At 38.9% G+C, this 14,747-nt stretch overlaps 1 protein-coding gene across 1 annotated transcript; it reads right to left on the minus strand.

Moving 5' to 3' along the window:
- Nucleotides 1-1,087: 1,087 nt before the first annotated feature.
- On the minus strand, nucleotides 1,088-14,125 carry LOC149932801 (uncharacterized). Its single transcript, XM_090155448.1, has 3 exons — nucleotides 14,049-14,125; nucleotides 6,027-6,243; nucleotides 1,088-4,012 (listed from the first exon to the last, which is right to left on the minus strand). The coding sequence occupies exons 2-3, from the start codon at nucleotides 6,109-6,111 to the stop codon at nucleotides 1,425-1,427; spliced, it is 2,673 nt and encodes an 890-aa protein (XP_090011574.1). The 5' UTR covers nucleotides 6,112-6,243; nucleotides 14,049-14,125; the 3' UTR covers nucleotides 1,088-1,424.
- Between the last annotated feature and the right edge of the window lie 622 nt (nucleotides 14,126-14,747).

A 14,747-nucleotide genomic window follows, 5' to 3' on the forward strand; every position in this document is an offset into this window, starting at 1 on the left:
TAATAATTAAATACGCTTAACTTATTTTAAATAAATTTAATAAAGTTCATGTTAATATTACTCGACTCGAATAAGAGAAATTTTCCCCTTAATTAAGTACTCGACTACTCGACTCGACTTCAATACTACTCGACTCGAATACTCGATAAAAACCAATTTGATAATCGATAACTGACTCGATTGCCTAAAACCACTAATCGCACAGCCTTAAATTCGGATATTTCTATAGAAAGTCAAGTAATTCGAATATTTCTATTGAAAGTCAAGTAATTCGAATATTTATCTAGAAAGTCAAGTAATTCGAATATTTTAAATACTTTCCTCAAAAAATACTTACCATTTTATTTTAAATACCTTTCTAAAAAAATACTTACCATTTTATTTTAAATACCTTTCTCAAAAAATACTTACTATTTTATTTTAAATACCTTTCTCAAAAAATATTTACTGTTTTATTTTAAATACCTTTCTCAAAAAATATTTAGTATTTTATTTTAAAATAATTTCTCAAAAAATATTTAGTATTTTATTATAAATACTTTTCTTAAACAATATTTAGGTTTTCATTATAAATACTTTTCTTAAACAATATTTAGGTATTTAATTTAAATACTTTTTTCCAAAAATATTTAGGTTTTTATTTCCAATACCGATAACGTAGTGTATACCGAACCAAGGATCCTATATGACCGAATACTGAAATTCGGGGAATTTCCCTCTTCAATTTTAAATTTAACAAGGCACTGTGCGCCATCTATACGCATTCTATAATTTCACGATATATTAAACTATTTAAAAAAACCACAATTTTAGTAGTTTAAAAGTGTGGAATTTATCAGAGACGTAATTTCGAGTAAGATATATTGAAAGCTTAATGAAGTAATTTCGCAATACTCTCCAAATGAGATGGCGCTATTGTCGAAGATAAATTCGAACTTGGAATCTAGTTCCAACTTTTCCTTATCATGCCTATTATTTATAAAAGATTAACAAAGAAAAACAATTTGGCGAAATTATAATTTTTTATTTAGACTAATTGTAATGACAAAAACGTACGTGACAGTACGTAAAATTAAAACACGCTGTTTTTAAAATCTGAGAACGATTGGCGCGAGAAATGGATTATATTGCAAAACGGACGGATCGCGCGTAAATCGGCTTTTAGCTCTTTCGAATAGAAGGCGCGACTGTCGTTACTGCCGCGATGAAAACAATACGGCAATCAAAGCGCGGAATGGAAGTTAAACAGCCCGCTCGAATCTTTTAATTTTAACGAATGTTATTATCCTACGAAGGGACCGCTCGCGTCGCCACTACGCACTAATGACGTCATGGTATCACAGATAATAGAAAAAGTAACTAGCCTTGAGATTAAGAGGGGGAGCAGCGAAATCGGAATGAGAGGAGTGGAGTAGAGGCGTCTTTCAGCGGATTACCTGGCCCGTGATGATGGACGTTCGGAAAAGGACGGCGCCATCCTTGACGTAACTCTGCAGTCTTTCCAGAGACACGAACACGGCAAATCCACACGCGTTCTCGTTTTGAATGTCCCGCGGTTTGTCGAAAGCGTGCGGGGGACACCTAGAATTCCGGGGGTCGATCGTCTTGACGAGATCTGAGCCAGTGTACGTTTGGTCGACAAGCGTCATGAGAATGGTGTGCGGGAAGGGCCACCTCAAAATTTGGTCAAACTTGCCTTTGAATATGGTGACGTACAGGCCGACGACGAATTCTTCCTTGTGATTGGCTAAACTGTGTAACGGAGGAGCAATCGTATTGAGAGCTAAACTAACCCGGATGGCGTAGCCTTGGTTGCTGGTGTAGAAGAGGGGGCTTTCGATCTTCATCAGTTCTTTGGCTTTGAGCAATTCAATCCGATCGAAAAGGTCGTGCACCAGCCACGCGTACTCCGCCGTTATCGCGTTTTGATGGAAATTTATAGAGGCCACTTGCGGGGACAATTCTTGCAGGAAGACGGTGATCTTGACCCGAACTCCACCGTCTTTTTTGTAGCCTCGAGTATTGAGAGTCTCGTGGCTGATCATCCTTCCTTCTCCGCAGCTCCATTCGGCCAGTTCTTGTTCCGGTTTAGTGAATGCCACTTCCGGGCAGCCGCTAGACGCCGTGGACGGATAGGTGATCCTCGAGATATCCAAGCGCGGTTTCTTTTCACTCTGGTCTACCACCGTTAATTGGTACTTGTATTTGAATGGCCATTGCAATGATTTGTCGTAAGCGCCTTTCGTAAGAACGGCGTAAAGTCCTACGTATCCGTAGCTCTTTTCCGGGTACAACCTCAACATCATACGATAGCCGTTGTTAGTGACGTAAAATTTCTCGCTGTCTATGAATTGAATTTCGCCCTTTCTAGCTCGGCCGATATGTTCGTCAACGTCGCCTAAAGTCCATTCGTAGGTGGAGACCACGTGGTCGTCCTCGGCGGTCAGGGTCCCGAAGCGGGGAGGGTTGATTTCCTCCAAGTATACGGTCACTTTAACCAACAAAGCGCCGTATCGAATATATTTTCTCGTGTAAAGAGTCTCGTAATTAATCGTCGAAGCCGAACCGCAGGCGTCGTTCCGGCCAACGGGTCTCCAAAACGAGCCCACGCAAGCGTCGTTCGTAATGTACGGGTTCCTGGGGTCGACCGAGACCGCGATGTCCTTACCGTCCCCGCCCGATTGTTGATCTATGAAGGTCAGGTCGAACTTTTTCACGAATGGCCACTCGAGTAAGGAATCGTATTCTCCTTCTAAAAGCGTGAGGTATAGGCCCAGGTTCCCGGTACTCGTGTTCTGGAACTTGAGCTGCAATTGCATTAAATATCCCTGATGATTGCTGTAAAAGCGCTCGCTGAGTAAGTTGTTTACTTTCCCGGATTTCCCCAATTGGATTTTCCTTTCGATGTTGGGTACTCTCCAGGTGTATTCTCCGACCAAGTGACCGTCTTTGGCGGCCACGGCGGCGAAATTTGGCATCTGGTCCAGAATGGCCGCGAATCTGACTAGAAGGTTGCCGTTCTTCTTGAAATTTCTCGTTTCCAGCTGATGGAAACTCAGCAAGCGTCTGAAACCGCAAGGAACGTTGGGCTGGTACTGAGGTTTGGTGAAGGAATTTAGCGAGCATATTCCGGAATTAGGATCGACCAAGCCTTTCCGGTCGAAGGTGATGTAACCCGGCGACTGGTCCGCGATGGAGAGTTCGAAGCTGTACGCGAATGGCCATTCTAGGGTATCGTCGAAATCCCCCGGCACCAGAGTGGCGAAAAGCCCCAAGTGTTCGTCTTCCGGATGAATCGCGAGTTGCAAAACCATCAAATAACTCTCGCTGTTGACGTAGAAGAGATCGCTGGTGATAGTGGAGAGAAACCCTTCTTTGGCTCGTTTTATTTTCGTGTCGATGTCTTCGATCTCCCACAAGAATTCGGAAACGAGTTGATGGCCTCTCATGTAGGCTTTGGCTCTCTTGGGAATGGCTCCTCTGTCCTCTAAGAAGACAGTCACCCGGATCAGGGCGCTTCCGTTAAGAATAAACTTCCCTTCGTTTAAGAGACGGTTGTGAGGGACGAAGAAAGCTTTCCCGCAACCGTCACCTTCTCGTTTACGCGTTTTTGGCCGCAAAAACTGCTTCAGCAACCTGCAGATGGCGGTCATAGGGTTCATAGAAAGATGAATATTGTCCGATTCCGGGGTGTTCGACTGATCCACCAGGGTGATGTTGAACTTGTATTGGAAAGGCCATTCGACGACGTCGTCGAATTTGCCCCTGACCAAAGTGAACCAAACGCCCATGTACTGCAATCCGTCGTTGGGGTTAATTCGGCCGACCGTCACTCCCATTCGCACTTTGTACCCTGGCTGACCCGTGTAGAACTCGGGTCCGGGGATGGTCTCTCCCGCCGGCGAATGGGCCGTCTCGAGGATGTGATGGATGTTGGGAATTACCCATTGGAATTCGGAGACTAGCGTTCCGTTGCTGACTTCCTTCAAGAGGGCGTAGTGATCGGTGTCTTCTGCGAAAACCAAAACAAAACCGGCCACGGTTTAAAACAGAGTGTAAAATAAATATACGCGAAACCCTTTTCTAGGTCTAGCCTACTTATTTCGGACTGGTCTACCATCGAGGAAAACCCGTTTTCTTCAAACCCGGAAATGTATTAACGACGAATTACGTATTCATTTGGCAAAATGCGAATTAACTCGGAATTTAAACGTTATTCCGCGGAAGAACGAGGGATTACTTTTAACTTTAGCTAAAACATTTAGGGATTAACTAAGACGATGTAACGATTAAATAACCGTTAATTGGGTTAATGTTCTTGGCCTACCGGTCGTTGAAAACCGAATTAAATTCCTATCAAACCGATACAATAGAAAAAATTCGTCCCCAATAAAGACATTCTGACGGTTGCGTGATTAATTTGCTCTGGCCTAATCGAAAACGGGGACTCGATTAAATACGCGGAAACTGAATTCGGCAAACTAGTCAATCTGGTCTTCTCGGCGCGAGCTTTTTCACTCTCCGTAGCCTTTCAAAACAAGCTTATTGTTGGTATACAAGAAGGAAAATCACTTTCACGAAACAATTTGTTTCTTTTTTATTCGGAGCTATAGCTACGTTGGTTACGACTGCCCCCTGCCTATGTGTTCTATGAATTCTCGCCTATTTATTTCTCCCGCACGCACTCTTTTATAGAAGGAGGCTGGACCAATTTAATTGGGACCTATTTGGCTGGGAACTGGTTTGGCAACGGAGACAGTGGTTCTGATAATAGTCTTTTACAATTAGACGTATTTCTTTTTTTGAGTGACTCTCTTATTCAGAAGTGATATATCCCCATATACCCTGACCTAGATTAGCCACATCCTCGTGATTAGATTTCAGCTGTCTGTATTCGACTGGCAGTTGGGTTACAGGCGCCCAGAGGGTAAAATCGCCGTCGTAATACCATTAATTTAGACGATGATTCGAGTTAATCAAATATTTGGCACTTTTTTCGGCTTAGTAGAGATTCCCGGACCGGTTTTGGCCGTGAGTTTAGGCAGATATTTTATCCGGAGATGGACGGAAGAAAGTTAACGTGACATGTTTTTTATAAACGCGTGGCTGTTGTTTCGAAGGCCACTATATTTTAGACTTGGAATATTTTGGAATTCTCTTATTCGTTGCCTGCCTCCCAGATTTCTTTGCCAAAAAAACTGCAACTTCGAAGGACGTGGTTTTTTACCTACGACCATCGTGGAAAGCTTGTTAAATTTTTCTAAAATCACGTTGTTTAAGTTTAAGAGCGCGCCGATTGCAACGGTTTTGGGGTGTGGTTCGTTAACAAATGTGACGGTTGCGTTCTTTGTTTTGGGGGCTCTGGTATAATTAGATGGTCGATTTTCGTTTAATTGTGTACGGGACAATAGGAAGAGATTTTTGTTTTCGATTCTATATTATTTTACTTTTTATATTCAAGTTACTATTATCATTTGTGGATGGAGGTGTTTGAATTCTGTTCTGTATAAATTTATGATAAGGTTCTACTGTTTTTACTTGGTTAATTCATTTCGTATCTTCCTTTTGACGTAAACAATACTCTAGACTAGTCTAAACTGTAAGTAATTAAAATAAAAACTATACAAAGATTACCGGTACATAGAGGTCGGCGGAACGAATAAATTAACCGGAAAAAATTCGATTAACCATAAAAAGTTTGGTTAACTGTTTTTTATGAACATTTTATACGAATAAACAACGATTTAACATGCAAAAATAATCGGTTTTTTCGTATATTTTTTGGATAATTTGCGGTTATGAATAAAAATAAATAATTGGATAATTTCTTATTCAAACGCCGATCTTTACCGGTACCGAATCTTCCTTATGTTTAGCGCTCACTGCTCTTCGTAACGTCTCCGTCCTACCTTTCTCAAAGCCTTTGATTCGTAACGGAGACAATGCCTTGTGGAAGGCAGGACGGATACGAAACGGAGAGCCAATGGGCGTCTAGCCTTATTTGAAGAATAATATTTGATATTTACCTTGCGAAACTATTCCTGTTTGGACGTAAAAGATTGGTAACTGAATGATCCAAAAGAGGGCGTGTATCCAGAGAGTTCTGGCCATGGCATCTCCCGTTGTCTGGACTGTCGGCTCTCGTTATGGTCATCTTTAGCAATGGCGAAGAGAGAAGAAGCTGGTCAAGCGGTCTTCCGATCTGCTGTGGCTTCTCTTTGAAACGCAGCTTCCCGTTAAAATCTTCAAAGAGAATCGTATAAGCGCAAATCATTAATATTTGTCGCGTTTAAATTATTCAATTCCAATTCAATTTTAATGACTTTTCAAAATGATTATTCTTAAAAATCATTAATCTTTCTTTCCAACAAAGTCGATTCGATCATAAGGCCGAATTTCATTTTGAAGTATATAATAATAATTATTATTACTATTATTATTATTATTATTATTTTTATATTTTTATTTCGGTAAAAAGTAAATTAGCCCCCAGCTAAGGACTCTGTAATTAAAGGGAATATAACCTCAGGTATTTGGTGTGGAACACCAACGCTTGCAGCTCTGGCCGCTCTTGCCTTTGGCTTTAAAAATGTTTGGCGCCACTGTACAGGGACATTTGAAAAATTGAAGGGGTCTTCCGTAAAGATTGCTTTGCAGGTTATATTCCCTTTAAAATCCTAATAGAAAAAAACCCGTTAATAATAATAATATTCAGCTAATAAAAATAATAAACTTACAAAATTCATTATTATATTATAATAATAAAATAATTATATATATTCAGCTAGGCTAATACCCGAGGCACCAACTTAGGCCCAAGTCATCTAGCGACTTTTAATGCCTTAAACAGGTGGCCGGGTTAACATTATCGATAAACGGATTAAGTTAACTTTGACGTGTAGGGATAACTTGTAGCAATGAAGATTGTACGGAATAAAGCTACGTCTACACGTTTACCTACACGTTTGGGGATGGTGGATTAACCCGTCTAATATCGGTTTGCCATTTTTTGACCATCTATGATAGTGCGAATTGAACCCCCTTTTTAAAGTAAAATTTTGAAATATTGAAGGTAATTTTAAGGTTAAACAAAATCAGGCGTTCTTATAAATTAACTTATTTCTCCATATTGACTCGAACGTCTTCTTACGAAAGCACCTCGATAACTCTCCTCGTGGAAAGAAAACCGGATAGGAAATATATCGAAAGATTGACCCGTCGTTCAAGGGACTCGTATTGTTGAATATTGCATGGATGTACCGTTATAGAGGACGTACGCCTAGATTTTTATCTCTCGCGCTAAAGAAAGAAAAAGCTATTTTCAATTTGACCCAAAACTCCTCGAGAAAGATCAAATAACACTTCACGATTCGCGAGAGAAAAACAGGTTGATCTGGTCCATCTCCGCTAAAGCGCTCCAAACAATTCGTTCAATCTTGAGTCGTTTTTAACCCCCTATAAAGAATCAATCTAACACCTTTAAACTATATACCGAAACAAGGTGCGGCAGGATACTTTAAATAGCGTTGTTTTACTTCTCACAAGGAGAGTTCCCGAGGTGTTTATTGCCGATTTTGTTCAAAGTCGGGCGTAATGTAGACCTATATGAGGTATTCAATTTCCCAAAAAGAGACGTTGCACTACCAATTCGATTTTCCATGGCAACCAAAAATGTTTATCATCACTTAAAACAAAAAATTATCCAGGGTACTTACCTACGAAAATTTAAAAAAAATTGAAAATCCCGAAATAGGTCATTTCGGCCACATTTAGGTAAATTTCATCAAGTTTGGTTAAAAAAAATAGAAAAATCACGAAATGGGTAATTTGGGTCACATTTAGGTAAATTTCATCAAGTTTGGTTAAAAAAAATAGAAAAATCACGAAATGGGTAATTTGGGTCACATTTAGGTAAATTTCATCAAGTTTGGTTAAAAAAAATGGAAAAATCACGAAATGGGTAATTTGGGTCACATTTAGGTAAATTTCATCAAGTTTGGTTAAAAAAAAAGAAAAATCACGAAATGGGTAATTTGGGTCACATTTAGGTAAATTTCATCAAGTTTGGTTAAAAAAAAAGAAAAATCACGAAATGGGTAATTTGGGTCACATTTAGGTAAATTTCATCAAGTTTGGTTAAAGAAAATAGAAAAATCACGAAATGGGTAATTTGGGTCACATTTAGGTAAATTTCATCAAGTTTGGTTAAAAAAAAAGAAAAATCACGAAATGGGTAATTTGGGTCACATTTAGGTAAATTTCATCAAGTTTGGTTAAAGAAAATAGAAAAATCACGAAATGGGTAATTTGGGTCACATTTAGGTAAATTTCATCAAGTTTGGTTAAAAAAAAAGAAAAATCACGAAATGGGTAATTTGGGTCACATTTAGGTAAATTTCATCAAGTTTGGTTAAAAAAAATAGAAAAATCACGAAATGGGTAATTTGGGTCACATTTAGGTAAATTTCATCAAGTTTGGTTAAAAAAAATAGAAAAATCACGAAATGGGTAATTTGGGTCACATTTAGGTAAATTTCATCAAGTTTGGTTAAAAAAAATAGAAAAATCACGAAATGGGTAATTTGGGTCACATTTAGGTAAATTTCATCAAGTTTGGTTAAAAAAAAAGAAAAATCACGAAATGGGTAATTTGGGTCACATTTAGGTAAATTTCATCAAGTTTGGTTAAAAAAAAAGAAAAATCACGAAATGGGTAATTTGGGTCACATTTAGGTAAATTTCATCAAGTTTGGTTAAAAAAAAAGAAAAATCACGAAATGGGTAATTTGGGTCACATTTAGGTAAATTTCATCAAGTTTGGTTAAAAAAATAGAAAAATCACGAAATGGGTAATTTGGGTCACATTTAGGTAAATTTCATCAAGTTTGGTTAAAAAAAAAGAAAAATCACGAAATGGGTAATTTGGGTCACATTTAGGTAAATTTCATCAAGTTTGGTTAAAAAAAATAGAAAAATCACGAAATAGGTAATTTGGGCCACATTTAGGTAAATTTCATCAAGTTTGGGTAAATTGTAACATTTTTGGGGTAAAATTGTAACAAATTTTGGGTAATATAAGGAAAAAATCTTATTTTTGTTTCAAGGGGTCAAAACATTTTCGGTTGCCATGGCAAATCCAATTAGTAGTGCAACGTCTCCTTTTGGGAAATTCCCTATATCATATATAGGTCTACATTTTGCCCGACTTTGAATAAAATCGCAAATAAACACCTCGGGTACTCTCCTTGTCAGTTTGCGAAATACGTTGACCAAAAACGTAGGCGTAATATTTAAAAACAGAACTAGGTGATCTAAATTTATCGAATTTCTCCGATTGGCGCTGACATTTATACAAGGCCCCCTTGGCTCTTTGAAAGTATCAATTTCGTCTAAAGCGACCGATTTTCAGCGAGGTTTTTTTTAACTTTTTACCATCCAACCGCGGAACGTTTATCTCTTTGGCCGGCGAAAAAAAACTCCGTAATAAAATGAAGAATAATAAGAGCTTTAAAGGAAGAGCGGGGTTGCGCCGAAAATAAAGCGAACGCGGCGAAGAAAGCTTCGACGTCGCCAACATTTCAACGTTTTTCCACTAGCGACGCCTACGAGTCCAGGAAATTGAAAAAGCGAGGGTAGGAGTAGAGAAAAATAAAGCAAAAAAATGGTTTAGGCAAATGAGAAGCGTTTCCCTTTTAGTCTTACTGACAAAAAACGGAGAACACGTTCGGCCATTGAAATTAAGGATAAAAGCCTTTAGATCAAAGTGCAACCGAATCTTCCCTTTATTTTCATTATTCCCCATTTGTGAGACCCGAAAACCAACCTCAAAGGCGTTATTATTAGTTACCATATTTTTTGGTCATACCTTCCTTTTTAAAACGAAATTGAGTTAGATTTTCGGAATTAGTTTAAGTAAACAGCTTTTTGATAGCCTTAGAGATATTTTTTATGTTTCTTTCCATTTTGTCGTAGTACTTAGTTTACGAAATTTGACAAAGTTCATTGAAATAGATACCATCGGGTATCCCCTGACCCCGTCCCATCTATAATCATTTTTCGGCATTTTTAAAACGCTGGAATACCAAACTTCGATATTATCTTCAGTAAAAAAATGTAAAATTCAGTATAAATTAGGCTTAAGAAAAGTCTAAAATGCTAATCACGTTACATCGCTTTCCCTTTTTTCTGGGACGGGTTTTTTTGGGAAGGATGTTCCCTCTGCTTTGAGGACGAACTTAAAGTATGAAGCATTAAATGCCCCCGGGGAATTCAATATCTTGTTGGCATTTTCTCTCTAATCTGGGAGCTTCTTTAATAGGAAGCCCATTACCGAATCTCCTCTCTCGCGTTGATTATAATCCTCTCGGGGGGTGTTTTCGATCTCCGCTGGCGCGTCTTCGCTTCGAGAGAAAAGCCTTGAAAAGGGTTATTTTTTCTTTCGGCTCTCTGTTCGAAGTTTTGGCTGAGGAATCCGACTTTTAGCGCCTTTGGCATTCGAGAGATAAACCCATTAAATGAGAGATGAGACCACGCGCCTTTTACACCGTCATAACTCTTTCGCGCGCCAATTTTGCGTAGGATTTTAATGAACGCTTGGGATCTACACTCTAGCGCCATTCCACAATCGGAATGACGGCCGAAAATATGGTTGCTCATTTTTATTTAAGCGGTACGAAAGATTAAATATCACCTTCTCCGTATAACAGCGACGTTCCGTACAAGTACCTCGTAATTTATGAGCCCATCCGTACTATTCTACTAAAGCTAATATTATCTCGCAATCTATAAACTAGAAATTTTTGCTATGAAATATTCCAATTTAGGTTGTTGGAATTTTAATTACCAACGTATAGTTTTCGGTTCATTTTGAAATATGTACGTTTGAAGGGAAATCTTAAAACTTTTGCAAAGTGCGCGTAGGCTATTGCGAAACGTAATTCGAGAGTTTCGTACTTAGGCTGTAATGGGTGTTGTTCTCTGGAGGATTGGACGATGCGAAATATAGTTGTAGACGAGCATTCCTCCTTCAAACTCGAGTCGATAAGGCAATTAACGCGGGGAAAACCGGACAATTAGGCTTACGTACGAAGTGGCTTTTATTGTTTTGAAGAAGGGAACGTTTGTAAAGATTAAACGTCCCGCTTCTGAGCGTGTTAATTAGATTTAATTTCCTCAGCTGTTGGGAGACCGGTCCTCTACTTAAGATATAACCTTGTACGGGAAAGATCTTAACAAGAGAGTGGCGCGAGTAGAAGCTGTTGGAATCAAGGTTTTTGTTTCAACGCGTTATTATTATCGAGAGTAAGAACTGGTATCTGGTCTTTTATCACGTATCCACTATTGGAATATTACCTATCGACTTTACCATATTCGTATCCTTAACTAAACTCTCAGATAGTATTAAATTAATCAAAACAATGATTTCTAATTCGCGGAAACGCTTTTGCTTTCTCCGCCTATGTGCATAATCGCCCTTCGTTGGATTCCCAGTTCGTTAGCTTGTAATTTTTAATTATCTCTTCGAGTGCGATATGATATTTAAGTTAACTTACCGTTTCCCCATTGTAAAAAAGGGAACAATTGCAGGAAACCCGGGCAGTTGTCCTCCATAACCGACGACACTTTGTGTTTTTTTTTTGCTCCCTCCAAATTAGTAATTGTTCGTTTCTTATTTGGGGATGTGGGGGACCTCGGGGGAATCAAACTTTCGGATGGTTTTCCCCCGTGGTCGGTAGCCTCAGCATTGGTCTCGACTTTTAATTCGAACAAAAACGACATGACGCCAATGGAATAAATTCAGGGCAAACTAGATTTTTTTATCAAAACTTCGTCCCACGTGACTTTGAACGCACGCGGTTTTTTTTTATTTGTCCCACCCCCTCTCGTTTAAAAAATGATTAGTTGACATTTCTCCGGATTTGGACGAAAAATGTATTTATATTTTATTTACAATGTCTGTAATATCAAAAACTGATATAAACGAAATCTTGGCGTAGCATGTGAATCAGGCCACACGTTTGTGTTTTTACCTTGAGCGAAATATTTCAACCCGGAGCGATTTTAAACGGCGGATGCCAATCTTTATACTCTGACATAATTTAATATCAGACTCGCTTTGAAAAAAACAGAGTATTTTGAATATTCTCGAAGCCACGGGCCACGCGAGTAATGTATTTTAAGACCCAACCCAAAATCTAAAAGATTGGACATGATTACCCCAATTACTGCCAATATACGGGCGTCATTACCCTGCCTTATTTTTGTTTTTGTTTCGCTCGATGCTCCTATTTTTAGGACATCTTTTCTGCAAACGAAAACGAGATGCTAATCTAAATCACGTTTATATTTCGGACCATAACATTTTTTTTTAACTGAAACGTATCGGTAAACTTTTCCTGGTCGTGCGTTGGTCATCAAGATAATATGATAATATATTATAGGTTCTATCGTAGGCGGGTAAAAGGGTAAAATATGTGTCCACTAAAACCTAGCTGGTAAGAAATTTCGCGTGAAAAAAATAAACTTAATCCTTTTGGGATCAACTTGAAAAGAGGTATTCTTTTTCTAAGCCATTGATTCCGGATGATAAATGGGGAGATCTTTATCGTAATCTTAATAACGTCGAGAGAGAGGGCTTTCGCTTTCGAAGCCGTAGAATACAGTGTAGCTTAAAGGTTCTTTCGTTGCGGCGGTTACGTGTTTATCGGTTTTTATTGGGTCACCAAATGTCTGACCTATTAACGGCGCGTTGAAAAGGGGTTAGGCCAATATTGCGCATTCTGGCGCGCGTGAACCGACGGGAAATACCTCCCTTTCTCCGGACCAAAACTTTCTTCCCAGAGCGTCAAACATCTTATTTCAGGTTCGGTAACTTTGTTTCCAGCCTTTCATTCGTTCTAATATAGAAGGAAGATCTTTTTTTTGGAAATTTCCTACTTATATATTTTCGGGGTAGGTACATTTGTTCGAATTTCAATCGTCCGAACGGTGGAACAAATGTTCGAATTTCATTCGTCCGTACCGCCGAAATAACAAATGTTTCAATTGTTCGAATTGAACAACTCGAGGGACAACTTGTTTGTTTCATTTATCCGAATCGGTAGCATCACTTGTCCGAATTCTGTCGCTAAATTAGTATTTCTTATTGCTGTTTTTTTTGGTCAGGATTTTTTTTTGTGCAAGAATTAAAAATAAAAAACTACATTGTAAATATCGTTGTTTGTTAGTAAGTGGGAATTGCGTTGAATGTTGTGGATATTTTAGGTTAGGTTAGGTTCACGTTAATGTTACTATTTTCTTATATTAACAATATTTAAAAAAAAACAACCAATTCCTAATGTTCGAAAAAACGGACAAACGATTATTCAAACAAATGAAATTCGCCAGTAAAGTTAACATAAATTGAACGACTAAATCACCAACAAAAGTTGTGATACATTTTTCGGGCAAATGAAATACGTTTTCGGACATACGATTCTGTTTTCCGGCATTCGGACAAATGATCATTCGGACATTTGTACCACCGTTCGGACGAATGAAATTCGAACCAATGTAGCCAAATAATATTTTCTTAGCGTGATATAATCGGGGTTATTAATCCAGTTTGACGTTTACGAGGGGAGGCGTACCTTCCTGGTGAATTAATTGCCTTTTTAAAATATACGCCTAAATTAAAAGCGTGTAAAACGTGAACATTATCCCCGCAGGAAGTAGCGCGTTTAATTCGATTGAAATGGAATTTACGTAAACAAATCTTTGATATACGCCTACTTCACGGTATCCTTAATGGAGCGTTTGTCGTTCTTAAGAGTTTCAAATATTAAATATTTTATATTAAATGATTTAACGAGCTAGTTAAATTGTTCGTTAATTTATTAATAATTAAGAGGGACTTTCGTGTCATTAATTTAGCCCCGCGAAATTGATAAACAATAATTTCGATTAGTCGCGGTATCATCAAACGTTATAATTCTAAAGTATGTACTTGAAATTAATGATAGTCAGCCCCTTGTTTTAAGAACGATATCAAAGACTCGAGAGCAACCTACCTCAACCACTTTCATCTTTCGCAACTTTTGAATAAACGAAGAGGCAGAACGAGAAAGCTGGCGTCGAAACAACGGCGGTTTCTTTGATAATAATTATAATCCTATTGTCTCGACGTTGTTCGAAGTCTCGAAGCCTGTCCGCTTGGGTCCGAGAGGAAACTTAATAGACGCGGCTTTCGTCGGCGTGCCTCCGCGCGTATGTATATTATTCTCGTTTTAAAAAGCGTCGGTAGCGTGAGCAACTCTTCCGTCGATGACCCAAATAGGTTCCCCCATTCCGGAGAGACGATGCCTCTTAATTCGGGTTTTCTTTGGCTTCTGGCGAATGGTCTTCTCGGGTTTAACAACAACCGAAAGCGAAGAGATCTCACTCACTCCCGGAGACGAGGGTCAATCGGGGCTTTCGATTTTGTTTTCGAGACGACCTCGGAATGTACTTAAGAAGTAGGACGTCGTAGCGCCTTAATGCTCGAGTACCGAATTCCTCCGACACGTCTCGGAACGCGACGCGCCCGTTTGACTCTTCACCTTTTTGCTCCGTGAATTACGACCACCGTTAGCCTATATCCCCGACATGATGAAACCAGCCCGAGATCTCCGTAGCCGTCCACGCTTATCCAAACCGGTATCCGCGCTGGGGGAAGTCGTCGAAGATAAATTAATCGAGGTTGGGCTATCTCCCGGGACAATTTTTCAAAG

Source organism: Leiobunum rupestre, chromosome 8 (assembly GCF_980474605.1).
Source record: "Leiobunum rupestre chromosome 8, qqLeiRupe1.1.hap1, whole genome shotgun sequence".
Taxonomy (NCBI): domain Eukaryota; kingdom Metazoa; phylum Arthropoda; class Arachnida; order Opiliones; family Sclerosomatidae; genus Leiobunum; species Leiobunum rupestre.

What these genes read in the sequence shown, in the direction of transcription:
- LOC149932801 (XM_090155448.1), bottom strand. Translation starts at nt 6,111, where the DNA reads ATGGCCAGAACTCTCTGGATACACGCCCTCTTTTGGATCATTCAGTTA. An exon ending in AACAGGAATAGTTTCGCAAG is followed by an intron (nt 4,013 to 6,026) that starts GTAAATATCAAA and finishes TGGTTTTCGCAG; the next exon opens with AAGACACCGATCACTACGCC.